General features: G+C 37.8%; 1 protein-coding gene and 1 pseudogene across 5 annotated transcripts in view; both read left to right on the forward strand.

Moving 5' to 3' along the window:
- KLHL20 (kelch like family member 20) overlaps positions 1-27,581 on the forward strand; it is a 74,423-nt gene that overhangs the window by 18,247 nt on the left and 28,595 nt on the right. For all 5 annotated transcript variants that reach the window (XM_017866928.1, XM_017866929.1, XM_017866927.1 and 2 more), the window contains 4 exons: positions 15,720-15,878; positions 17,156-17,250; positions 19,548-19,663; positions 20,602-20,785. In XM_017866928.1, coding sequence (XP_017722417.1) covers positions 15,720-15,878; positions 17,156-17,250; positions 19,548-19,663; positions 20,602-20,785 — 554 coding nt within the window. The remainder of the gene's footprint in view (positions 1-15,719; positions 15,879-17,155; positions 17,251-19,547; positions 19,664-20,601; positions 20,786-27,581) is intronic.
- LOC108526271 (40S ribosomal protein S27-like) lies at positions 5,509-5,799 on the forward strand (annotated as a pseudogene).

The raw sequence follows: 27,581 nt of genomic DNA on the forward strand, positions 1-27,581 counted from the left end.
CCACAACAAGCTAATTTTCGTATTTTAGTAGAGATGGGGTTTCAAAATGTTGGCCAGGCTGGTCTCAAACTCCTGACCTCAGGTGATCCGCCCACCTTGGCCTCCCAAAGTGCTGGGATTACAGGCGTGAGCCACCGCACCTGGCCTATTTTTTATTTTTTATTTTATTTTATTTTTTTTTTTGAGATGGAGTCTTGCTCTGTCACCCAGGCTGGAGTGCAGTGGTGCGATCTCAGCTCACTGCAAGCTCCGCCTCCTGGGTTTACGCCATTCTCCTGTCTCAGCCTCCCGAGTAGCTGGGACTACAGGCGCCCGCCACCTCGCCTGGCTAATTTTTTGTATTTTTAGTAGAATTTTGTATTTTTGTATTTTTAGTAGAGACGAGGTTTCACCGTGTTAGCCAGGATGGTCTCGATCTCCTGACCTCGTGATCCACCCGCCTTGGCGTCCCAAAGTGCTGGGATTACAGGCTTGAGCCACTGCGCCCGGCCAATTTTTTATTTTTTTAAATTATGGCCATTCTTGCAGGAGTAAAGTGGTATCACATTGTGGCTTTGATTTGCTGATCATTAGTGATGTTGAGCAGTTTTTCATACATTTGTTGACCATTTGTATATCTTCTTTTGAGAATTGTCTATTGGTCTTTAGCCCACTTTTTGATGGAATTGTTTTTTTTTCTTGGTGATTTGTTTGAATTCCTTGTAGATTCTGTATATTAGTCTGTTGTTGGATCCGTAGTTTGCAAACATTCTCTCCCACTCCGTGGGTTATATGTTTACTCTGCTGATTATTTCTTTTGCTGTGCAGAAGCTTTTTAGTTTAAGTTCCATCTATTTATTTTTGTTTTTGTCGCATTTGCTTTTGGTTCTTGATCATGAACTCATTGCCTACACCAATGTCTAGAAGGGTTTTTTCCAATGTTATCTTCTAGAATTTTTATGGTTTCATGTCTTAGATTTAAGTCTTTGATCCATCTTGAGTTGATTTATGTATAAGGTGAGAGATGAAGATTCAGTTTCATTCTTCTACACGTGGCTTGCCAATTATCCCAGCACCATTTGCTGAATAGGATGTCCTTTCCCCACATTATGTTTTTGTTTGCTTTGTCAAAGATCAGTTGGCTTTAACTATTTGGCTTTATTTCTGGGTCCTCTATTCTTTCCATTGGTCTGTGTACCTATTTTTATATGAGTACCATGCTGTTTTGGTGACTATAGCCTTGTGAAATAGTTTGAAGTCAGGTAATGTGATACCTCCAGATTTGCTTAGCCTTCCTTTGGGTATGTGGGCTCATTTTTGGTTCCATATGAATTTTAGGATTGTTTTTTTCTATTTCTGTGAAGAATGATGGTGGTATTTTGATGGGAATTGCATTGAATTTATAAATTCTCTTGGCAGTATAGTCATTTTTACAATATTGATTCTACCCATTCGTGAGCATGCTATGTGTTTCCATTTGTTTGTGTCACCTATGATTTCTTTCAGCAGTGTTTTTGTAGAGACTTTCACTTCTGTAGTGAGATATATTCGTAAGTATTTTATCTTTTTTTTGTGTGTGCAGTTATTATAAAAGGGGTTGGGTTCTTGATTTGATTTTCAACTTGGTCGCTCTTCGTGTATAGCAGTGCTACTGGTTTGTATACATTAATTTTGTACCCTGAAACTTTACTGAATTCATTTACCAGTTGTAGGAGCTTTTTGGATGAGTCTTTAGGGTTTTCAATCATATCGTCGGCAAACAGCGACAGTTTGACTTTCTCTTTAATGATCTGGATGCCCTTTATTTCATTTGTTTGTTTGTTCTAAGAGATGGGGTCTTGCTCTGTCCCCCAGGCTGGAGTGTTTTGGTGCAAACACAGCTCACTGCAGCTTTGACCTCCTAGGCACAAGTGATCCTCCTGCCTCACCTACATAGTTGGGACTACAGGTGAACACCATCATGCCCGGCTAATTTTTGTATTTTTTTTGTAGAGACAGGGTTTTGCCATGTTGCCCAGGCTGGTCCCAAACTCCTGAGCTCAGGTGATCCACCTGCTTCGGCGTCCCAAAGTGTTGGGAGTACAGGCGTGAGCTGCTGCACCCAGTCCTGGATGCCCTTTATTTCTTTCTCTTGTGTGATCGCTTTGGCTAGGACTTAAAGTACTATGTTGAATAGAAGTGGTGAAAGTGTGCATCTTTGTTTTGTTCCAGTTCTCAGGGGGATGCTTTCAGCTTTTCCTGTTCAGTATAATATTGGCTGCAGGTTTGTCATAGATGGTTTTTATTACCTTAAGGTATGTCCCTTCTATGCCGATTTTCCTGAGGGTTTTAATCATAAATGGATGCTAGATTTTGTCAAATGCTTTTTCTGTATCTATTGAGATGATCATATGATTTTTGTTTTTAATTCTGTTTATGTGGTATATCACAGTTATTGACTTGCATATGTTAAACTATCCCTTCATCCCTGGTATGAAACCCACTTGATGATGGTGGATGATCTTTTTGATATGCTGTTGGATTCAGTTAGCTATTATTTTGTTGAGGATTTTTGCATCTATGTTCATCAGGGATATTGGTCTGTAGTTTTGTTTCTTTGTTATGTTCTTTCCTGGTTTCAGTATTAGGGTGATACTGGCTTCATAGAATGATTTAGGGAGGATTCCCTCTTTCTTTGTCTTTTGGAATAGTGTCCGCAGGATTGGTACCAATTCTTTTTTTTTGGAGACAGAGTCTTGCCCTGTCGCCCAGGCTGGAGTACAGTAACACGATCTCAGCTCATTGCAACCTCCGTCTCCCGGGTTCAAGCGATTCTCCTGCCTTAGTCTCCTGAGTATCTGGAACTACAGGCACCCACCACCACGCCCAGCTAATTTTTTGTATTTTAGTGGAGACAGGGTTTCACCATTTTGCCCATACTGGTCTCAAACTCCTGAGCTCAGGCAATCCGCCACCTCAGCCTCCCAAAGTGCTGGAATTACAGGCATGAACCATCGCGCCTGGCCCAATTCTTCTTTAAATGTCTGATAGAATTCAACTGTGAATCCATCTGGTCCTGGACGTTTTTTGTTGGCAATTTTTAAAATTGTCATTTCAATCTCACTGTTGTTATTGCTGTGTTCAGGGTTTCTGTTTCTTCCTGGTTTAATTTAGGAGGGTTGTACATTTTCAGGAACTTACTAATCTCCTCTAGGTTTTCTAGTTTGTGCACCCATCGGTTGTAATATCTCCCTTTTTTTTTTCTCTTTTTGAGATGGGGTTTCACACTTATCGTCCAGGCTGGAGTGCAGTGGCACAGTCTCAGCTCACAGCAACCTCCACCTCCCGGGTTCAAACAATTCTTCTGCCTCAGCCTCCTGAGTAGCTGGGATTACAGGCACCTGCCACCACGCCCAGCTAATTTTTTTATTTTTAGTGGAGACAGGGTTTCGCCATGTTGGGCAGGCTGGTCTCGAACTCCTGACCTCAGGTGATCTGCCCACCTTGGCCTCCCAAAGTGTTAGGATTACAGGTGTGAGCCACCGCACCCAGCGCCATTTTGTTTCTAATTGAGCTTATTTGGATCTTCTCTCTTTTCTCGGTTAATCTTGATAATGGTCTATCCATTTTGTATATCTTTTCAAAGAACCGGCTCTTTCATTTCTCTTTTGTACTATTTTTTCTGTTTCAATTTCATTTAGTTCTGCTTTGATCTTTATCATTTCTTTTCTTCTGCTGGGTTTGAGTTTGTTCTTGTTTATCTAGTTCCTTGAGGTTTGACCTTAGATTGTCTATTTGTTTTTTTGTTTGTTTGTTTGTTTNGGTGTGAGCCACCGCACCCAGCGCCATTTTGTTTCTAATTGAGCTTATTTGGATCTTCTCTCTTTTCTCGGTTAATCTTGATAATGGTCTATCCATTTTGTATATCTTTTCAAAGAACCGGCTCTTTCATTTCTCTTTTGTACTATTTTTTCTGTTTCAATTTCATTTAGTTCTGCTTTGATCTTTATCATTTCTTTTCTTCTGCTGGGTTTGAGTTTGTTCTTGTTTATCTAGTTCCTTGAGGTTTGACCTTAGATTGTCTATTTGTTTTTTTGTTTGTTTGTTTGTTTGTTTTTTTTGAGATGGAGTCTCGCTCTGTCGCCCAGGCTGGAGTGCAGTGGCTGGATCTTGGCTCACTGCAAGCTCCGTCTCCCGGATTAATGCCATTCTCCTGCCTCAGCCTCCCCAGTAGCTGGGACTACAGGCACCTGCCACCTCGCCCGGCTAGTTTTTTTGTATTTTTTAGTAGAGACGGGGTTTCACCGGGTTAGCCAGGATGGTCTCGATCTCCTGACCTCGTGATCCGCCCGTCTCGGTCTCCCAAAGTGCTGGGATTACAGGCTTGAGCCACCGCGCCCGGCCAGATTGTCTATTTGTACTCTCTCAGAATTTTGATGTAGGCATTTAATGCTATGAACTTTCCTCTTAGCACCACTTTTGCTGTATCCCACAGGTTTTGCTAAGTTGTATCACTATTATTGTCAGTTTAAAGAATTTTTAAATTTTCATCTTGATTTCATTGTTGACCCACAGATCAATCAGGAGCAGATTATGTAATTTCCATGTATTTACATGGTTTTTGAGATTCCTTCTGGAGTTGATTTCTCCCCGCTGAGAAGGCAGGCAGGGCTTTCAGGCCTTGCCCCTCCCTGCCTGCCATGGCTTCAGCTTCCATGTGGTATCTGCACTTCTCATTTGCTTCCCCCGGATTCTGCCCAGGAAAATTTGCACTCAGTCAAAATTGTTACACAATTTACCTGGAAGTCTCCTTCTTTCTGTGGCCCTTCCCCAGTTCCACTGGCTGTTCTCCCCAAGGACCCTTGTGAGATAAAGTCAGAAATGGCTTCCCTGGGGACCAGGACTGCCTACAGGACTCTTCCTACTGCTGCTTTTACTTTCATATGTCACTAAATTAATTTCAGTTCTAGGTAAGAGTAAATCCTTCTCCCATAATCTGAATTTTCAGGTTCTCCAGTGAGGATGTGTGTTCAGAGGTGGGCTTTGCCCCTCTGATACTTTGGGCACTCAGTTTTTTGGCTCAGATTTTGCAGCTGCAAGCCACTTCTATCAAAGGATCTGTGAATTCTTTTCAGTTTTCCTGGTGTGTTCCTCTGGTGGTTCTTGGAGTAAAAGTTCACAATGTGAATCTCCACACACTGTTCTGTCTGTCCAATTGGAAGGTGCAAGTTAGTCCTGCCTCCTATGTGCCATTTTTTACATATTTTCTATTTTATGCTTTAATACCACCCTCTGTCCACCAGGATAACCTCCAATGGATCAAACATTTAAACATACAAAATAAAACCATGAAAATATTACAAGATGACATGGAGCAATTTCTTTCAATCTTGAAGTGAAAAAGGTCTTTCTAATTGACTAACCCAGAAAAGACAGAAGAGAAAATTGATAGATTTGACTACATAAAATTCAAAATGTTCTTCATGGTAAAACAAAGCAAAACAACAATTATAAGACGAAAGTCAAAGGCAAGCTGGGGAAAAATATTTGTAAATCGTCCTTTCTGGTGGTGATGACCTTCCCACGAGAACATGCCTCTTGCAAAGGATCTCTTTCATCCCTCTCCGGAAGAGGAGAAGAGGAAACACAAGAAGAAACGCCTGGTGCAGAGCCCCAGTTCCTACTTCATGGATGTGAAATGCCCAGGATGCTATAAAATCACCATGGTCTTTAGGCATGCACAAACCGTAGTTTTGTGTGTTGGCTGCTCCACTGTCCTTTGCCAGCCTACAGGAGGAAAGGCTTACAGAAGGATGTTCCTTCATATGAAAGCAGCACTAAAAGCACTCTGAACCACGATGAGTGGGAAACCATCTCAATAAACACATGTTGGATTAAACAACAATTGTAACTTGTATCATGGACGACATTAATCTCCTTATGTCAAGAGCTCCTGTTGGTCAATAACACAAACTGATGACCTAACAGAAAAACAGGCCATAAACAGAAAAGAAATTCAGATTCCCCTTAAATGTATGAAATCTGCTTGTTTAAAATAACTAAAACACAAAACTACATGAAAGTAACATTTTTTATCTATCAGATTACAAATATCCAGAAATTTTATACACCCTGTTGGCAAGGCTATGGGGAAATAAGATCATTGCTAGTGTGAGTATAAGTTAGTACAACCCTTTTGAGAGGAACTACGGTGGTATCTGTCAAAGTTACACACTTTTTACACACACTATTTTGACTCAGCTTCCTACTTCTGGAAATTTGTACTACAGGTGTACTGGAGAATGGAACAGTTTGCCACCATAAACAAGGTCAACAAATCAATACCAATGAGATCACCTGAGAGGGGAGAGAGAAGAAAAAAGCCCTAAAATGTTTCCAATATTGAGGGATAAGTGACTGGCAATGGTAACAGGGAATATTTAGAGAGGATAGAAGAAAAGAGCAAGCATGGGTTGTGAGATGCAAAGGAAGGGATTATTTAAGAAGGGATTATTTTAAGAATACATACATACACATGTATGTATATGCATATATATACACATGTATACACATGTATATGTACACACATATGTATATATATACATATATCTCAGCATATATATATGCTGAAATAAAAGTTATTAATAGTATTAGGTCCATTGGCCTTAAGAAACATTAAAACATTACAAACATTTTGGTACTACAGAAGAATGTAAGCAGGATACAATTCAGACACCATAAAAAGATTAATTTGATTGCATAAAAGTTAAAATTTTTTGTTCTTTCCAACATAAAAAGCATCATGAACTAAAAAATTGATGTCAAACTCAGAAAATCTATTTGGAACATACACGACAGAAAAATGCTAATTCCCATGAGCTCATCCAAGTTTAATCAGAAAAAAAAAACCCATGAAAACACAATGGAAAATAAGCAAAGGGTATAATAAGGAATGTGTTAAAAAAAAAAAAAAAGATGGTCAAATGGAAAATAAACGTGAAAGGACGCTCAACCTCACCTATAATTAAAGAAACGTATTTCAAAACAAAATACCACTTTTTTAGCCTTATCAGACTGGAAAAATACTATTTAAACTTTATTTGAAAAAATTCAAATTTATAGGAAATCACAGGAATAAGACAAAACTTTTATGTACCCTTTGTCCAAATTCACCAATTGTTAACATTTTCCCTCATTTACCTTATCATTTTCTCCTTGCTCTGTAAATATTTTTGTTTGGGTAATTGGGGGGTATATTGCCAATAGCATATTCCTTTACTCCTGAATACTCCTATATTCCTTTTATATTCTTTTACTCCTTTACTTTCATATTCCTTTATTCCTGAACACTTACTATGATGGTTGCAAAGTGGTGATTTAAAAAAAAAACAAAAAAGAAAACTCCAGTTTCTGTCTACATTCTGCTATAGGATAGAATTTTTCTTAACCCGTATTGATTGATTAGCACTGTGGACTTATGGGCTTATTCTATTCAGTAGATTATAGTCCTTTGTTGCTATTTATTGTTTTGATGCATGGTAGATTCTGGTTTATCCTTCTTGTTTCCTTTTGCAAAATTAAATACATGTATGTTTTCCTATTTCCATTTCTTTTCTGCATGCTATATATTTTGTTGCACCTTGCATTTTAATATTTTCTGGAATTCATTCCATATTAGTTGATTTAGATCATCCTTGTTTTTCATAGCTGCATTGTACTCCTTGTGTGGATGTACCACTGTTTGTTCAATCAGTCTCCAATGTTTGAGCATTTAGGTAGCTTTAAATATTTTGCCATCACAAATAATACTGCAATGAATAACATTTTGTATGAATATGTCAATATTGTTGGAAGTTTATCTTTAGAATAAATTCCTAGAAATAGGATTGCAGGGCCTAACTTTAACTTCATTTAAGTATCACCAATTTCCCTTCCATAGGGATTGAATCATTGTAACCAGTAATATATGAGGCTAATTGTCCACAGCCTCACCAACAGATTGTATTGCCAGCCTTTGGAATTTTTGCTAATTTAACAGATGAGAAGGGAATTTCAGTATCATTTTAATTTATACATCTCTTAAGTTGAACATCTTTTCTATTTTTAAGCACCATATGTATAATTCTTGTGAATTGTGTTTTAATGTTTTTTGCCCATTTTGCTATTAGATTTTTGTTTTTTCTTTAATTTTTTAAAGTTCTCTATATATTAACAGTGATAGCCTTTTATCCATGATACATGTCACAAATATTTTTTCCAGTTTGCATTTGTCTTTCAAGTTTGCTTATTGTATTTTTGATCATGCAAAACTTTTGGTTTTTTTTAATGTCAAATGTATCAGTCTTTTCTTTTATTGTATCTGGATTTTGAGGCAGAGTTTGAAAGGTGTCCCCAAACCCAGGTTACAGAGAAATTTGCAAATATTTTTTCTAGTATGTAAATGGTCTTAGTTTATCTCTGTGTATAGTGTGAAATATGGACCTAAGTTTATCTTTTTCTGAATGGCCATCTAGTCTAAATACCATTTATTTAAAAGCCTTTCTTTGCCCCAATGATTTCAGATAGCATCTTTATTAAACACTAAATTTCTGTATGTAATTGGCTTTTGACCTTCTGTTCTAGGCCATATACCAGTATGATACTGTTTTCTATTTATTATGGCTTAATTACTAAAGTTTTATAATGAATTTTAGTATGTATGTGGTAGGGCTAGTAACCCCTTCCCCACCATGTAACTCTTGTTTTTCAGTGTTTTCCAAGCTTTCTTGCTATTTATTTTTCCAGATGAACTTTAGTGTCGCCTTATCTAGTTCCAATAAAATAATTTATTGTTATATTTATTGGGATCATATTAATTTATAAGTAAACTTAAGAACAGTCATTTTATGATGTTGAGTTGTCCTATCAAATAACAAGATTTTATTTCTTCAATTGTATTTTTGTATCTCTTGGGAATGTTTTATAGTTTTATTCATCTAAGTTTTATACATTTCTTTTTTCTTTTCTTTTTTTTTCTTTTTTTTTTTTTTTTTTAAGAAGGAGTCTGGCTGTGTCACCTAGTGGGGAGTGCAATGACACGACCTCCACTCAAGCAATTCTCCCACCTCAGCTTCCCGAAAAGCTGAGGTTACAGGCATGCACCACCATGCCTGGCTAATTTTTGCATTTTTAGTAGATACAAGGTTTCACCATGTTGACCAGCCTGGTCTCGAATGCCTGACCTCAAATGATCTGCCCTCCTTGGCCTCCCAAAGCGCTGGAATTACAGGTGTGAGCCACCCCACCCAGCCTACATTTCCTTTTAAGTTTACTTCTATTTTTTGTTGCTATCAAAAATAGGTTTTTCTCCTCCATTATATCTTCTAACTGGTGATCATTAATGTGTATGAAAGCTGCCTCACTGAGTTTTTTTATTCTTTGAGTTACTTTTACCATTGATTCTTTAGAGATTTTTTGGAATCCTCTTATATCACTTACATATTAGTAGTTTTATTTCTTCCTTTCCAATTGTTAATGCTTCTAATTGTTTTCTTTTGTCTAGTTGCTTGATAACTCTAGTAAAATGTTAAATAGTAATGGAAATATTGTACATACTTCCTTTGTTTCTGACAGAGGAATGCCTCTGGTGTTTTCCCATTAAGTACTATATTGGCTTTAGGATTGAGGTGTAGATATTTTATCATGTTTAGAAAGTACTCACTTGAACCCAGGAGCTGGAGGTTGCAGTGAGCCGAGATTGCGCCGCTGCACTCCAGCTTGGGCAACAGAGCGAGACTTTGTCTCCAAAAAAAAAAAAAGTATTCATGTCCAACAATTCCTATTCTCCTGAATACTTTTTATTAGGAGCAGTGTTGAATTTTGTCCAAGACTTTTTCAGTTCTTATGGAGATAATCATATGAACTTTCTCCTTAAACCCATTAATGTAACCTACATTAATGGAATCCTACAAGTGAAACATCTTTGAATTATTAGCATACACCTCTTTATTATGGTGGTGTTAGAATCTACTGACTAATATTTAGTATTTTTACATCAATATTCATAAACGATATTAATCTTTAATTTCCTTGTACTGTCTTTGTCAAGTTAAGTATAAATGTTATACTTCATGAAAATGAGTTGGAAGTTTTCTTCATGTTCTGTGCTCTGAAACAATAAATATACTATGGAGACTATGGTCTGTAAAAGTTTGATAGAATTTCCCTCTGAAATCATCTAGGTTTCGTGCTTTTCTGTAAAGTAATTTATTGATAAGTTTTTCTATTTCTTCTATGAAATTTTCTTTCTTTACAGAGATCAGTTTGGGTAAACTGTATTTCCCTAGAAAATTACCAATTTCATCTAGGTTTTCAAATTTATCTGTATAGAGGTATACAAAGTAATCTCTTTAATTTTTAAATTTCTGTATCAGTGGTTATTTACCCTTAATACTTTGATTTTGTATGTGTGTTTTCAATGTTTCTTTCCTTGTACAAGTTAACTAGTAATCCGTTTTAACTTTTTTTCAAACAGAGAATTTTTTACTTATTAATTAGATCTACTACCCTTTTGCTTGATTATTTCATTCTGCTTTTACCTTTATTATCTTCTTTCTTGTACCTTATTTTCACTTATTCTTTTTCTAGCTGTTTGAGTTGACAATTAATTTATTTTCATTCTTTCATAGTAACTACTGTAAGTATTTAAAGCTATTCTTCTCGGATCACTGTTTTGAATATATTTAATTGATTCTGGTCTTTAGTGCTTCATTATCATTGTTTTATAGAAATTCTGTTTATGTTTCTCTTTAACTCAAAAACTATTAATTTTCCAATTTCTAGATGGAAAGGTTTTTTGTGTTTTTTTAATTTCATTTTTAATTGCTAGTTTTAGTGCACTTTGATAAGTGTAATAATTCTACTCTATGAAATTTGCTTTCTTGGTAACCTAATATATGATCAATTTTTCTATTTCATGTGTGCTTGAGAAAAATGTGTATTTTCTAGTTTCTATTCTCATAATATAGTATTGGATGTGTATGCAAAAGATCTACCATGTTGATTATGTTGCTTAGCTCTTCTGTATTCCTTTTTTGTCCTTGGACCTGTGTGTTAAAGTCTCTTATTATTAGTGTGTCTATTTCTCTTTATATCATCTATAGGTAGTTACTGTGTTGCCTTATGCATAATCATAACTTTATGTCTTGATTATAAATTGTGACTTTGAGCTTTGTAAAGTGTTCCCCTTGTCAGATTTAATTCATTTGTTGTCTAAATTCTAGTTTGTCTGATAATCTGGATTTCAACTCATTTTCTTATTGTTTCCATTTGACTGGTATTTGTCCTTCCCATTACTTTTAGCCTGTTCAAATTAAGATGTTTTAAGTATTTTTCTTGAATTAGTGTGGAACTGAGTTTTGCTTTATGAGCGGATTTGAAATCTTTTTCTTTAAATAGGCAGTTTGAACCCATTTGCATTGATTGCTCTGACTATTTGTTTTCAACTCTGTCATATTTTTATCAATAATAGCTGATTCAGTTATATTTACTGTATTTCTTTTCTATGTGGAATCTTCTTTGCTTTTATTTTAATTTCTTTTGGTATATAGGAAAGTTTGTATTTTGTTGCACTGGTTACTTTTACAAACTAGAAAAGAAGAGCAAATTAAACCCACAGTAGAAGGAAGAAAATAATAAAATTAGAATAAAACCAAGAGCTCTTTTAAAAAAAAATGATGAACCTCCATCTCCATACTGATCAAGAAAAGAAGGAAAGAAGACACAAGTTACCAGTAATAGGAATGAAAGAGAAGATATCACTACAAATCGTTTATACATAAGAAGGATGATAAGGAAATATTATGAACAACATTTTACCTATAAATTCACTGAGATGAAATAGGCAAATACTCTGAAGAAAACACAAATTACAAAAACTAACTTAAGAAGAAACAAAAACAGAATAACCCTATATCTATGAAATAAATTGGATTAATAATTTAAAAACCTTCTCACAAAGAAAATGCCAGTCCCAGATGGTGAATTTACCAAACATGTAAAGAAGAAATAACATTAATCCTATGCAAAGTCTTTCAGAAAAGGAGAATGAAGTTACCAACTCATTTTATAAGGCCAGAATTGCCCTGATTGAAACCACAGACACTAAAACTACAGATCAGTATCTCTCATGATCTTAGATACAAAAATTCTTAACAAACTATTAGTAAATTAGTTCCAGGAAAGTATAAAAGGGGAAATTCTATGACTTAAATGGGGTTTATATTATTAATTAATGTTGATAGAATCATTATTTTATAGTCACATTTAATTTTTCATTGAAAATAATCTAACTTCTTTAGATGCCTTCATAATAGACTTGTCTCTTCATTTCTTCCCACTGTTTTCAAATACAAATCCACTTTCCAAAAATAAAGATTTGCCATCACTGAGGAGCTCCAGAACAATATGCTAAAGGCTTTGGACCCCACGTTAAGAATTCTCTGCTTCAGAACGTTTTTGGGTTATGGTAATGTTCTGTATCTTGATTGTGGTCTTGTTTACATGAGTATATAATTTATCAGAACTCATCGAGCTGTACACTTAGAAAGTTTTTTTCTTTTAATGTCCTGCTCTAAGTTGTGTTTTAGACCTAAGGTATTCACAAATATCTGAAGAATATTCTTGAGAGTAGAGAAAGTTCTGAAATCCCTTTTAGTTCTAATCCTGCCTCTAAAGTGAACCTGATACATACCATATTGAAATCCCAGTGAGGAAATCTTACCCTTGTTTATTGGACTAGCATGGCTCCATGTAAGTGCAAAAAAAGTCATTTGGAGCTTAACATTTGTGACTCATTTAAATTATTTTTGAACTTAATCAAATCTGTATTTAATTTTCTCCTACTTCATTAGACCTAGCTTAATTCATATAGTGTTACTCTGCTCATAATACATTTTTAAATTGTCTTTAAACTCAACAACTAAGTTCACCATATGTTTGTTAGAACAATTCCAGATGACTTTGCTTATTCATTCATGCTTGTTTTCAGCTTTATTCATTCTTCAAATAGCATCTACATTCATCTGAAGAAACTAAAAGTAAGCTGATTACCGTAACAGTGTGGAGCTTACAGTTCAGATCTCCTCTAAACTCTTATTTAAGAGTAGATATTGTGAAGCATTATTTTCTTAACTTGGTTATTTGATTCAAGGATAGACTTTAGTACTAAATCATTAATATCCTTTTGCTGGTTGTGGGAAAAAGAGAGGTGACATTTTAGCCAGGCATGTCTATCAAAAGTATTATGTTTACTCTCTACTCTTAGTGCCAAATATTTTTTCACACAAATTTTCAAATCTTCCTGTCATCTTGCATTTCCATTAAATGAGTTAACACCAGCCGGGCGCGGTGGCTCACAACTGTAATCCCGGCACTTTGGGAGGCCAAGACAGGCGGATCACGAGGTCAGGAGATCGAGACCATCCTGGCTAACATGGTGAAACCCCGTCTCTACTAAAAAATATAAAAGAGCTAGCCGGGCGTGGTGGGGGGTGCCTGTAGTTCCAGCTACTCGGGAGGCTGAGGCAGGAGAATGGCGTGAACCCGGGAGGCGGAGCTTGCAGTGAGCTGAGATCCGGCCACTGCACTCCAGCCTGGGCGACAGAGGGAGACTCCCTCTCAAAAAAAAAAAAAAAAAAAAATGAGTTAACACCTTAGTAGATTATTCATAAACTTCAAACTTGGTGATCATTGATATTTTTGTAACATTTGGTTTATACTCTGATGAAATATAAAAAGAAATGTTCAGGCACTTCACAAAGATACACAATACCATGCTTAAGTGAAGAAATCAGAGAGAAAAGGAAGAGGAAAGCAAGATGCAGCCATGACTAAAGTTTTGCATGCTGTGAAGACCAACACACTTACCAGAGCTAGGCCCTAAATTTAGCCCTGGAGTTTGTAGTCCCTCAACACAAGGTTAACAGATAAAATACAGGGCACCCAATTAAATTTAAATTCCAGATAAACAAGTAATTTATAGTATAAGTATGTCTTGTATTTTTGTTCGCCAAACTAAGCAGCCCTACCACAGATAAAAAAATGCAACTATTTTAATTACTAAATTACATAAGCAACCTCAGCTAAAATTTAAAGGTTAACTATTTAATTTCCTGAACCTCAGAAAGTCTCTCACTCAGATCATTTGAAGACTTATGCCATAAAAATTGAAGTGCTTGTTATTATTTCTGCTATAAATATAACGGGCCTTATGGCCCTTTACTGTTTTATTTTAAGATTTGCATTTTTTTCCCTAATGCTCTCAAGATTTTTTTTTTTTTTTGGTGATAGGGCCTCGCCTGTCTCTCAGGCCGGAATGCTGTGATGCTGGTACAACTACGGCTTACTGCAACCTTGACCTCCTGGGCCCAAGTGATCCATTCACTTCAGCCCCTGGAATAGAAGGGACTACAGGCACGCACCACCATGTCCGGCCAATTTTTCTTTCTTTTTTGTTTTTTTTGAAACGGAGCCTCACTCTTGCCCAGGCTGGAGTGAAATGGCACAATCTTGGCTTACTGCAACCTCCCTCTCCGGCGTTCAAGTGATTCTCCTGCCTCAGGGTTTCACCGTGTTGGCCAGGCTGGTCTCAAACTCCTGACCTCAAGTGATCCACCTCAGCCTCCCAAAGTGCTGGGGTTACAGGCATGAGCCACCACACCGAGCCTTAGTTAATTTTTTTATTTTTTATTTTTGTAGAAATGAGGTCTCACTGTGTTGCCCAGGCTGGTCTCGAATTCCTGAGCTCAAATAGTTCTCCTGCCTCAGCCTCCCAAATTGTTTGGATTGCAGGCATGAACCACCACACTTGGCTAAGCAAAACATTCTTAATAAAATATTTAAAGTATTTTTGTGGCCTATTGCATATTCTGCTAAATATTCTGACTTTTTGATGGTGTGAATATAACCCTGTCCCAAGAGAATCCATCAACTTCATTAGAGGTACTGCCTGCACTAATAGACATCACATGTAGTATAGTCTCCTGAGTAATAATATAACAAACCACGTGAAGGGTATGAAGGGTAGCAGTGACTGTTTCTTTCCTCTGCATTGCACCCTGTCCCTTTTACTCTACGTCCTGATGAATGGAATTACAAGGCCTTGGAATAGGTGGCTGGCCTTCTCAACAAGGTAATATCCTTGTTGCCATTTTGCCTCCATTCTGACAGTTGCCTAGCCTTAGGTAAAGACAAATTATTGGTGTTTGTAGATTCTCACTAGCATATATATTAGAGAGTTTGGTCCTCAGAGTTTTTTCACTGGTCTAATACTCTGCTCATTATATTCATTCTTGTTTACAGAACTGCTAACATTCTTATTCTTTTTTTAAACCGACCCCTTGGTTTTTCTGCCCTAGACACTGCCTATTCAGCAACTAATCTTCTGAAAGCTTTTCCTGACTTTTTTATTTGCCTCATATATCTGGAGTTATAGTTTGGTATAGTTAATTTGGCTTATTTTGAATATAAATTTTTATTTCAATCACTTATTTTTTAAGTCATTTTCCTAATTTGCTTGAATCACAAATGATTATTTTACTAAACTTTAATGGTGTCTTCTGTACCTTCCTTTGTTCTCTTTATAAGTTTTTCTTTTCCTCTGGTATCGTTTTAAACTTCAGTGCATTGTGGAATACAGCTTTGTCCCATAACCCTGAAGAAAAACATTGAGACAATAAATGTGATCACAGGATTTTTTTTTCTTCTTACCTAACTTTGAACAGGTAATGGAGAGTGAAGAGTTCATGTTGCTTCCAGCCAATCAACTCATTGATATAATATCCAGTGATGAACTAAACGTTCGCAGTGAAGAACAAGTGTTCAATGCAGTGATGGCCTGGGTCAAATACAGTATTCAGGAAAGACGTCCTCAGTTACCCCAGGTAATGATAAAAATGCTTCTCTAAGAAACTACTGGCCAGGCGCGGTGGCTTATGCCTGTAATCCCATCACTTTGGGAGGCCGAGGCGGGTGGATCACAAGGTCAAGAGATCGAGACCATCCTGGCCAACATGGTGAAACCCCGTCTCTACTAAAATACAAAAATTAGCTGGGCGTGGTGGTGGGCACCTGTAGTCCCAGCTACTTGGGAGCCTGAGGCAGGAGAATCACTTGAACCCAGGAGGCGGAGATTGCAGTGAGCCGAGATTGCACCACTGCACTCCAGCCTGGCGACAGAGCGAGACTCTGTCTCAAAAAAAAAAAAAAGATACTGCTCAGTACTAGATGAGATAATATGTATTTGTCATGCAAACATAAAACAGTTATCACTCCACATTTGTCTGTAAGAAAGTCCATCTGTTTCCAAATAATCAAGGAAATAAGTATTTAGAAGCATTTTGGTTGCTTATTAATGTGGGCTTTTTGCTCCTTTGCTTTCCCCATATTTTGGATCAATTCTACTTCTGAATGATAGCACAATTCAAAACTTAAATTGTAGAAAATGAACAAAAGAAAGCAAGGATGCTTCTTTTCTATAGCTTGGAAATCCTACCAGTTTTCCTTCAATATAACTTGGAAATACTACCACACTTTCAAGAGTAAAGAGATGATGCATCAGTCATCACTGAGCGATCAGTAGTTCACTTTAGACCCATTCTCGTTACTGTGATTATAGTCTTTAGCAATTCAACAAGATATTCTTCTGGATTGTGAATTGAGTCCAGCTTATAATGTATTGCTGAACATTTTTAGTAGTTACGCCTTCCCGCCTTCCTTATTTATGGTATTCAGTGAGATCCCAAAACAATTGGAAGCACAGTAGGGTACCGTGGGTCATGTATGCTCTTAAATATCTTATAGATGAGAGCTCATGCCTTTAATAGTGTTTATTGGTTGGGTGCAGTGGTCCAAGCCCATAATCGCAGCACTGGGAGGATAAGGCAGGCAGATTGCTTGAGCTCAGGTGTTTGAGACCAGCCTGGGCAGCATGGTGATTCCCCGTTTCTACAAAAAAAAAAAAATACAAACATTCACTGGGCATGGTGGCATGTACCTGTAGTTGCAGCTACTCTGGAGGCTGAGGTAGGCAGATCACTTGAGTCCAGGAGGGTGAGGCTGCAGTGACCCATGATCACGCCACTGTACTCCAGCCTGGGCAACAAAGTAAGACCTATCTCAAAATTAATTAATTAAAATAATGGTGTTTATTTTCTCATAGGTGCTGCAGCATGTTCGTTTGCCTTTGCTTAGTCCCAAGTTCCTCGTGGGCACAGTAGGCTCTGATCCCCTCATCAAAAGTGATGAAGAATGCAGGTATGAGTGACCTTGGATGGGAAAAATCAACAACTAAGCATTCCTATTTCTTCCTAAATTTCTTTATTTATATTGCTTCCTAAATGTTGTATTTTGTAGAGCTGAAACCAGGGCATTAATTTAACAAGATTTTCTTCTGGGCTAGGGTCAAGAGGAGGAAAAGGAAGAAGAGAGAACTAAACTTCCAGTGTTCCATTCCATTAGTTTTTTATGTGTGGTGCTTATTAGTGTAGAAGTGGCAATAAAGAGGTAGATTTCCAAGATTCTAATGCAGGCTTGAATTTGAAGAGTCAATTCTCTGCTAATATTTTTTTTTTCCTTAAGATAATTGAATAATGCTGTTGACTCTGTCAGTGAACATTTTTTCCTTCCATCACATATGTCTGGTTGGGGAATAGAATCAGCCTTGCTTTCTAAATTGTGGACAGAGTTAAAGATCTGCCACCTTCTAAAATAGCTGTAGAAAGATTTTCACTAGAACTAGGTGAAGCAGTTTCCAGAATTTTTTTTGACAAAAGACACTCCAACTACTTTTACAAAGGGGGGAAGAAAGCAACCTGTTTTACTAGGCTGTCTCTAAAGTATATACAAAAGGTAATAAATTACATTCCCAATTTGACAGATTTTAAGATTTAGGTTCAAATCTGAAATCTTCTGCGATTTTAACCATTTTCCCAGCATGTCCCAAATATAAAAGTGAAAGAGAAAATCCATACTCAGAACTTTTTAAACTACACTGACCTTTGGACCTCCCTTGGTGATTAAAGACATTTAGAATGATCCCTGATTTTAGAATGGTGGTAGGACATGCAGATTCACTTGCATTTCTTCTATAAACTAAAACCTGTTCTTGTAACAGGAGAGGCTGGAGGGGATTTTAGATGTTTCTATTTTATTTTATTGTATCTTTTTTATATTAATCATTGTTTTTCCCTTTACCGTGGACTAGAGTTAAACTAGATATTTGTCTTTTATATTTAAAACACAGACAAATGGTAATTAATTCTCCCTAAATATTTGCAGTAGCAAAAGGGAAAACCATATACATTATACATGCTGAAATCTGAAGAAATAATACATAGATGCCCTCCTCCATTACACGTAAATTAGATTGTATTGATTCTGATGCAGAAAGTAAAGGTACTTATGAAGTCACATTTAAAAGAAGACCCTTCCTGATATCCTAACTTCTTTGTGCTGCAGTTTCTTCCTCTATAAAGTGAGGATGATAATAGTGCCTATTCCATGAGGCTGTTGTGAAGATTAAATGAGTTTATATATATTAAGCACTTAAAACCGGGACTAGCATATAGCTGTAAGTGTTGTTACTACCATTAATTTTGTGTTGGTTTGCTCAATATTATAACTCTATAATATTATTTCTAGGAACCCTCAAATGACCTAACAACCTATTAGGAGGTCAAAGTCTTTGTCTTTTTTATTTTTTTTTTGAGACGGAGTCTCGCTCCGTTGCCAGGCTGGAGTGCAGTGGCACAGTCTCGGCTCACTGCAACCTCCGCCTCCCAAGATCAAGCTATTCTCCTGCCTCAGCCTCCCGAGTAGCTGGGACTGCAGGTGTGCACTACCATGCCTGGCTACTTTTTGTATTTTTAGTAGAGACAGGGTTTCACCATATTGGCCAGGATGGTCTCAATCTCTTGACCTCGTGATCCACCCGCCCCTCAGCCTCCCAAAGTGTTGGGATTACAGGCGTGAGCCATGGCAAAGTAATTACAAGTGTAATTACTAGATTCTTCTCTTAAAGTATCTTAACAAGACAGGAAATTTGTCTCAGTAGACTTGTTGAGAGTAAACCATTCATATGTTACCAGATAGCGAATTTGTGCCAGTACAGTGTTTCTTTTTAGCAATCTGATTTTTGACCCAATTTTATTACTTTAACTAATTTAGCAAATAACTCTTGCCCTGGCCGATGTGCTACCTTGCTAATATCTTGCAGAATCTAGTAAAATTTATTAAAAAGTAGTAACTCTGCAGTGTGGTAATCAAATTGTGATTTTTACTTTTCTATAAGTTATCGTTGGCTGGAAGCATGTTGAGCTTTAGGCTAAATTTGCAGTGAGATATGAGTCATGATGGAAATAACAATTCACAACTCAGTTTGACTGGCATTATTGCTTTCATGTTTGTGCCAATTTTAATATTGGCTGGCATTCATGATTTGGTTTGATTTATGCTTGCTTCCCTTTGCCAACCTATATATTCCTAAACTACATTGGGACTTAAGTAACAATGTAATTTAGATATTTGGAATAAAGGGAGAATTTTTTCTACAGAGACTTGGTAGATGAGGCTAAAAACTACCTCCTGTTGCCGCAAGAACGACCACTAATGCAAGGACCAAGGACGAGACCACGGAAACCTATCCGATGTGGGGAAGTACTCTTTGCAGGTTTGGATCTTATACTGTTAGTAGATTGAATATTTTCCCATGTGAGAAATTGTCATTTGAATAATCCTTTGGACAATTGTGATATTTACTGTCATAAGAAACAAACAACAAGTCAGCATGTAGCTTGACTCTTAACCCATGATTCAACACTGATATACTCCAAAAGAGTGCTCTATTTTTTTTCTCATTCAACACCTGTAATATCTATTTTTATATAAATCCAAAAATGTTGGCTGGGCACAGTGACTCATGCCTATAATCCCAGCATTTTGGGAGGCCAGGCGTTTGAGACCAGCCTGGGCAATATAGGGAGGCCCCATCTTTACAAAAAAATAAGAAAAACAATTAGCTGAATGTGGTAGTACATGCCTGTAGTCCCAGCTACTTGGGAGGCTGAGACAGGAGGATGGCTTGAGCCTAGGAGGTCAAGGCTGCAGTGAGCTGTGATTGTACCACTGTACTCCACCCTGGGGAACAGAACAAGATCCTGTCTCAAAAAATAAAAAATAAAAATGTCATGCAGTAGATGTTTTGTTGAAATGAGTCACATGCATTAATTTATATATCAATGTGCAGCTCATCTCATAATTACATGGAGTTGTGAAAAACATATTAAACAATTATAATTTATTTCTCCATTCTATGCATATCCATCTATAATTTCTCCATTCTATCTATATATACATATTATGTCAATCCTATTTGAATTGGTATCATTGCCCTCCTTTGTAAAATAGATATAATACTAACTTATTTACAGAGTTAATTAAAGATTATAACAATCCCAGGGGAATGAGTTAAAGTCATAACTTGCATTTTGGCCTACTGCTAGAGACATTTGGTGAATCTAAGCAGTAGGTCACAGTGAAGTTCGTAGTGAGTGTTACATTCTATGCTTCAGGATAGGATTCTCTTGACCATTTCTGTTACTTCCCCAGTTGGTGGTTGGTGCAGTGGAGATGCCATTTCCAGTGTTGAACGATATGATCCGCAGACCAATGAATGGAGAATGGTGGCTTCAATGAGCAAAAGGAGATGCGGAGTTGGGGTCAGTGTTCTTGATGATCTGTTATATGCAGTAGGAGGCCATGATGGATCCTCTTATCTCAACAGTGTTGAAAGGTGAGTAAGGTCAATCTGTAATTTTCTCTCTACTATTCATATAGTTTTATTTGAGATGTTAATTAGGAATCAAATGTGACTTAATGTTTTAGTATTGCATCTGTGGCACTAGTTGGCAACCTAAACAAGTTAGTATGATACACAAATTCTTTATGATTTGGTCTCCACCTGTTTCTCTAGTCTGTCTCCCATGACATACTACCCCTCCCTAAGCATGCTACTGCAGACACATCAAATTGCCTGCAGTTCCTTGGACATGCTGTCTTCCTTCATACCTCTCTCCTTACATATATGCATGCTGTTCTTTTTTCCCTGGGATACTTTTGCCATTTTAAGACTTACATTGCCTTTGGCTGGGCGCGGTGGCTCACGCCTGTAATCCCAGCTACTCAGGAGGCTGAGGCAGGAGAATGGCCAGAACCCGGGAGGCAGAGCTTGCAGTGAGCTGAGATCGCACCACTGCATTCCAGCCTGGGCAAAAGAGGGAGACTCCTTCTCAAAAAAAAAAAAGACTTAACATTTCCTTCAAGACACAAATGTTACTTATTACATACAACTTTCTATGATACCATATAGATGAGTTAGTTACTACTTGTTCCTTTGCCTTCCATAAGTATTTTGAACATGTTTGTACATATCCATCACATTGTACTGTATGTGTTGAAATGTATTTCACTATAATATCTATCGTAGTTACTAGGCACATTGGGAATCTATAGTAACTGATGTTTCCATAGCTTTTTGCTCTCAAGAAGTTGTGTTGATTAACAGTGACTCTTAATTTCCATAACACATCTGTGAAACGCTGCAGTTTTAAAGGTATAGATTGTGCAGCTGGGGAAAAAAATCTTAAAAAGTAGAGGGATCAGTCCCATAGAAGTAAAACAACTGCAACATGGAGAAACCTCATCTCTACAAAAAATACAAAAAAATTACCAGTTGTAGTGGTGCACACCTGTAGTCCCAGCTACTCAAGAGACTGAGGCATGGGGCCCGCTTGAGCCTGGGAAGGAAAGGTTGCCATGAGATGAGATTGCGCCATTGCACTCTAGTCTGGGTGACAAAGCAAGACTCTCTCAAAAAATAAAATAAAATAAAACAACACACACACTTAAAAATAAATTGATGACATCACAGAAGGGAAAAATAAATTGATGGCATTGCAGAAGGGATCATGGTGGACGGGAGGCAGGACTAGATTGAAGCTCCGGACCGGGCAGCATGCAGAGGCTTGACTGTAAATTTTAGCTCCAGATTGACTGCAAGAAAAAATCAGCAATATCAAGAGGACCCACAGACCCTCTGAAGAAAGCAGACTGCTCCTTCAGGACCTGGGAGAAACCCCACATACTGTGAGTGCCCCAACTGCAGAAGTGGGAAAGGGAGACCCTCCTCTTCCAAACACATACCCCCACTGGAGAAGCTGAAGGTCTGTTCACAGGAGAAATTTCCAATTTTACCTGGAGCTGAGTCAAGTTAGAGAGCCAAGCGAAATACAGGGGTAGAGGAAGCAGCAGAAAGGCCCTGGGAGTTCGCTGGGTCCAAATGATAGCCAAGCAGGCCTGGCACCACTGGGATCCATCGGGAGGGTGGCCAGAGGAGCAGGGGATAAAACTCCCCAGGGAGAAGGAATTCTCTAGCTGACCTTTGTAACAATTTGAACAGAGGGAGAAGCCTCCTGACCAGAATGCAAGGGAGGATGCAAATCCTGCGTGCAGACTTCACTGGCAGGGAGAGAACTAAAGCCCTTTTCTCTTGCAGCTGGGAGGCGGATAGCCTCGGGCAAGTTTTCAAGCCTGTCGCCCGTGGCCTGGAAACAGACTCAGAGTTGTGAGGCAGGTACGGTGGGAGACTGGCCCTTCAGTTTGTGTGGGAGCTAAGTGAGGCCTGTGACTACCGGCTTTCCCCCACTTTCCTGACAACCTGCATGACTCAGCAGAGGCAGTCATAATCTTCCTAGCTACACAACTCAAGTGACCTGGGAATCTCTTCCCCCATCCCCAACAGCAGTCGCAGCAAGACCTGCCCAAGAAGAGTCTGAGCTCAGACATGCCTAATCCCGCCCCCACCTGATGGTCCTTCCCTGTCCACCCTGGTAGTGGAAGACAAAGGGCATATAATCTTGGGAGTTCTAGGACCCCACCTACCACCAGTTCCTCTCCATATTACTACAGCTGATGCTTTCTGGAAAGCACCATCTCCTGGCAGGAGGCCAACCAACACAAAAATAAAGCATTAAACCACCAAAACTAAGGATCCTCACAGAGTCCACTGCACCCTCCACCAGAACAGGCACTGGTATCCACAGCTGAGAGACCCATAGACGGTTCACATCACAGGACTCTGCAGACATCCCCTACTACCAGCCCAGAGCCGAGTAGACTCACTGGGTGGCTAGACCCAGAAGAGAGACAACAATCACTGCAATTTGGCTCATAGGAAGCCACATCCATAGGAAAAGGGGGAGAATACTATATCAGGGGAACACTTTGTGGAACAAAAGAATCTGAACAACAGCCTTCATCCCTAGACCTTCCCTCTGACAGAGCCTACCCAAATGAGAAGGCACCAGAAAACCAACCCTGGTAACATGACAAAACAAGGCTCTTCAACACCCCCAAAAAAATCATACTAATTCACCAGCAATGGATCCAAATCAAGAAGATTCCCTGATTTACCTGAAAAAGAATTCAGGAGGTCAGTTATTAAGCTAATCAGGGAGGGACCAGAGAAAGGTGAAGCCCAATGCAAGGAAATCCAAAAATGATACAAGAAGTGAAGGGAGAAACACTCAAGGAAATAGATAGCTTAATGAGAAAACAAAAATTCAGGAAACTTTGGACACACTTTTAGAAATGCGAAATGCTCTGGAAAGTCTCAGTAATAGAATTGAACAAGTAGAAGAAAGAAATTCAGAGCTCAAAGACAAGGTCTTTGAATTAACCCAATCGTACAAAGACAAAGAAAAAAGAATAAGAAAATATGAACAAGCCTCCAAAAAGTCTGGGATTTTGTTAGACAACCAAAATAAGAATAACCAGTATACCCAAGGAAGAAGAGAATTCTAAAAGCCTGGAAAACATACTCGGGGGAGTAATCAAGGAAAATTTTCCCAGCCTTGTGAGAGACCTAAACATCCAAATATAGGAAGCACAAAGACACCCGTGAAATTCATCACAAAAAGATCTTTCCTTAGGCACATTGTCACCAGGTTATCCAAACTCAAGATGAAGGAAAGAATCAAGAGCTGTGAGACAGAAACACTGGGTAACTTATAAAGGAAAACCTATCATTAACAGCAGATTTCTCAGTGGAAACCCTGCAAGTTAGAAGGGATTGGGGACTTATCTTCATCCTCCTCAAACAAAACAATTATCAGCCAAGAATTTTGTATCCAGTAAAACTAAGCATTATATATGAAGGAAAGATAAGCCGTTTTCAGACAAACAAATGCTGAGATAATTTGCCATTACCAAATCACCACTACAAGAACTTCTAAAAGGAGCTCTAAATCTTGAAACAAATCCTAGAAACACATCAAAACAGAACCTCTTTAAAACATAAATCACACAGAACCTACAATGCAAAATACAAGTTAAAAGCAAAACAACAAAACCAAAGTACACAGGCAACAAAGAGCACAATGAAAGTAACGGTACCTCACATTTCAATCCTAACATTGAATGTAAATGACCTAAATGCTCCACTTAAAAGGTACAGAACCGCAGAATGGATAAGAACTCACCAACCAACTATCTGCTGCCTTCAGGAGACTCACCTAACACATAAGAACGCACATAAACTTAAAACAGTGGAAAAAGGCATTTCATTCAAATAGACACCAAAAGCAAGCAGGGATAGCTGTTCTTATATCAGACAAAACAAACTTTAAAGCAACAGTGGTTAAAAGAGACAAAGAGGGACAGTATATAATGGTAAAAGGCCTTGTCCAACAGGAAAATATCATAGGCCTAAACATATATGCACCTAACGAGCTCCTAAACTTATAAAACAATTACTAATAGACCCGAGAAATGAGATAGACAGCAACACAAGAATAGTGGGAGACTTCATTACTCCACTGACAGCACTAGACAGGTCATCAAGACAGAAATTCAACAAAGAAACAATGAATTTAAACTATACCTTGGAAAAAATGGATTTAACAGATATATACAGAACATTTCATCCAAAAACCACAGGATACCCATTCTATTCAACAGCTCATGGAACTTTCTCCAAGATAGACCATAAGATAGGCCATAAAATGAGCCTCAATAAACTTAAGAAAATTGAAATTATATCAAGCACTCAGACCACAGTGGAATAAAACTGGAAGTCAACTCCAAAAGGAACCTTCAAAACCATGCAAATACATGGAAATTAAATAACCTGCTCCTGAATGAGCATTGGGTCAAAAATGAAATCAAGATGGAAATTTAAAAATTCTTCGAACTTAATGACAATAATGACACAACCTATCAAAACCTCTGGGATACACAACAAAGGCGGTGCTAAGAGGAAAGTTCATAGCCCTAAATGCCTACATTATCAAGAAGTCTGAAAGAGCAAAGACAATCTAAGGTCACACCTCAAGGAACTAGGGAAACAAGAACAAACCAAACGCAAAGGAAATAACCGAGATCAGAGCAGAACTACATGAAATTGAAACAAACAAACAACAACAAAAAAAAAATACAAAGGATAAATGAAGCAAAAAGCTAGTTATTTGAAAAGATAAATAAAATTGATAGACCATTGGCAAGATTAACCAAGAAAAGAAGAGAAAATCTAAATAACCTTACTAGAAAACAAAACAGGAGCTATTACAACTGACATGACTGAAATACCAGAGATCATTCAAGGCTACTATAAACAAGTTTACACATATAAACTAGAAAACCTAGAAGAGATGAATAAATTCCTGGAAAAATGCAACCCTCCTATCTTAAATCAGGAAGAATTAGATACCCTGAACACACCAATAATAAGCAGCAAGATTGAAGTGGTAATTTAAAAATTACAACAAAAAAAAGTCCAGGACCAGATGGATTCACAGCATAATTCTACCAGACATTCAAAGAAGAATTGGTACCAATCCTTTTGACACTATTCCACAAGATAGAGAAAGAAGGAACCCTCCCTAATAATTCGTAATTCATTCTGTGAAGCTAGCATCACCCTAATACCAAAACCAGGAAAGGACATAACCAAAAAAGAAAACTAAAGACTGATATCCTTGATGAGCATAGATGCTAAAATCCTTAACAGAATACTAGCTAACCGAATCCAACATCATATCAAAAAGATAATCCACCATGATCAAGTGTGTTTCATGCCAGGGATGCAGGGATGGTTTAACATATCCAAGTCAATAAATGTGATACACCACATAAACAGAATTAAAACAAAATCACATGATCATGTCAATAGATGCAAAAAAAGCATTTGACAAAACTCAGCATCCCTTTATGATTAAAACTCTCAACAAAATTGGCATACAAGGGACATACTTTAATGCAATAAAAGCCATCTATAACAAACCCACAGACAACATACTGAGTGGGGAAAAGTTGAAAGCATTTCCTGTGAGCATGGGGAAAAGACAAGGATGCCCACTCTCACCACTCCTCTTCAACATAGTACTGGAAGTCCTGGCCAGAGCAATCAGACAAGAGAAAGAAATAAAAGGCATCCAGATCAGTAAAGAGGAAGTCATATTGTCACTGTTTGCTGATGATATGATCGTTTACCATGAAAATCCTAAGGACTCCTCTGGAAAGCTCCTATAACTGATAAAATAATTCAGCGAAGTTTCCGGATATGAGATTAATGTACAAAAATCAGTAACTCTTCTATGCACCAATAGCAACCAAGCAGAGAATGAAATCAAGAACTTAACTTTTTTTTACAATAGCTGCAATAAAGTAAATAAAATACTCAGGAATATACCTAACAAAGGAGTCGAAAGACTTCTACAAGAAAAACTACAAAACAGTGCAGAAAGAAATCATAGATGCCACAAACAAATGGAAACACATCCCATGCTCATGGATGGGTAGAATCAATATTGTGAAAATATTGCCAAAGCAATCTACAAATTCAATGCAATCACCATCAGAATACCACCATCATTCTTCACAGAATTAAAAAAACAAAAAAAAAATTATAAAGATCATATGGAACCAAAAAAGAGCCCGCATAGCCAAAGCAATACTAAACAAAAAGAACAAATCTGGAGACATCACACTACCTAATTTCAAACTATACTATAGAGTCATAGTAACCAAAACAGTGTGGTACTGGTATAAAAATAGGCACATAGACCAATGGAACAGAATAGAGAACCCAGAAATAAACCCAAATACTTACAGCCAACTGATCTTCAACAAAGCAAAGAAAAACATAAAAGGCCAAGGCGCGGTGGCTCAAGCCTGTAATCCCAGCACTTTGGGAGGCTGAGACGGGCGGATCACGAGGTCGGGCGATCAAGACCATCCTGGCTAACATGGTGAAACCCCGTCTCTACTAAAAAAAAAAAATACAAAAAACTAGCCAGGCAAGGTGGCAGGCACCTGTAGTCCCAGCTACTCGGGAGGTTGAGGCAGGAGAATGGCATAAACCCAGGAGGCGGAGCTTGCAGTGAGCTGAGATCCGGCCACTGCACTCTAGCCTGGGCGACAGAGCGAGACTCCGTCTCAAAAAAAACAAAAAGAAAAACATAAAGAGGGGCAAGAACACTCTTTTCAACAAATGGTGCTGGGATAATTATCTATTCACATATAAGGAAACGGAA

Source organism: Rhinopithecus bieti, unplaced genomic scaffold, assembly GCF_001698545.2.
Source record: "Rhinopithecus bieti isolate Rb0 unplaced genomic scaffold, ASM169854v2 scaffold_1853, whole genome shotgun sequence".
In the NCBI taxonomy this organism is placed as follows: Eukaryota; Metazoa; Chordata; class Mammalia; order Primates; family Cercopithecidae; genus Rhinopithecus; species Rhinopithecus bieti.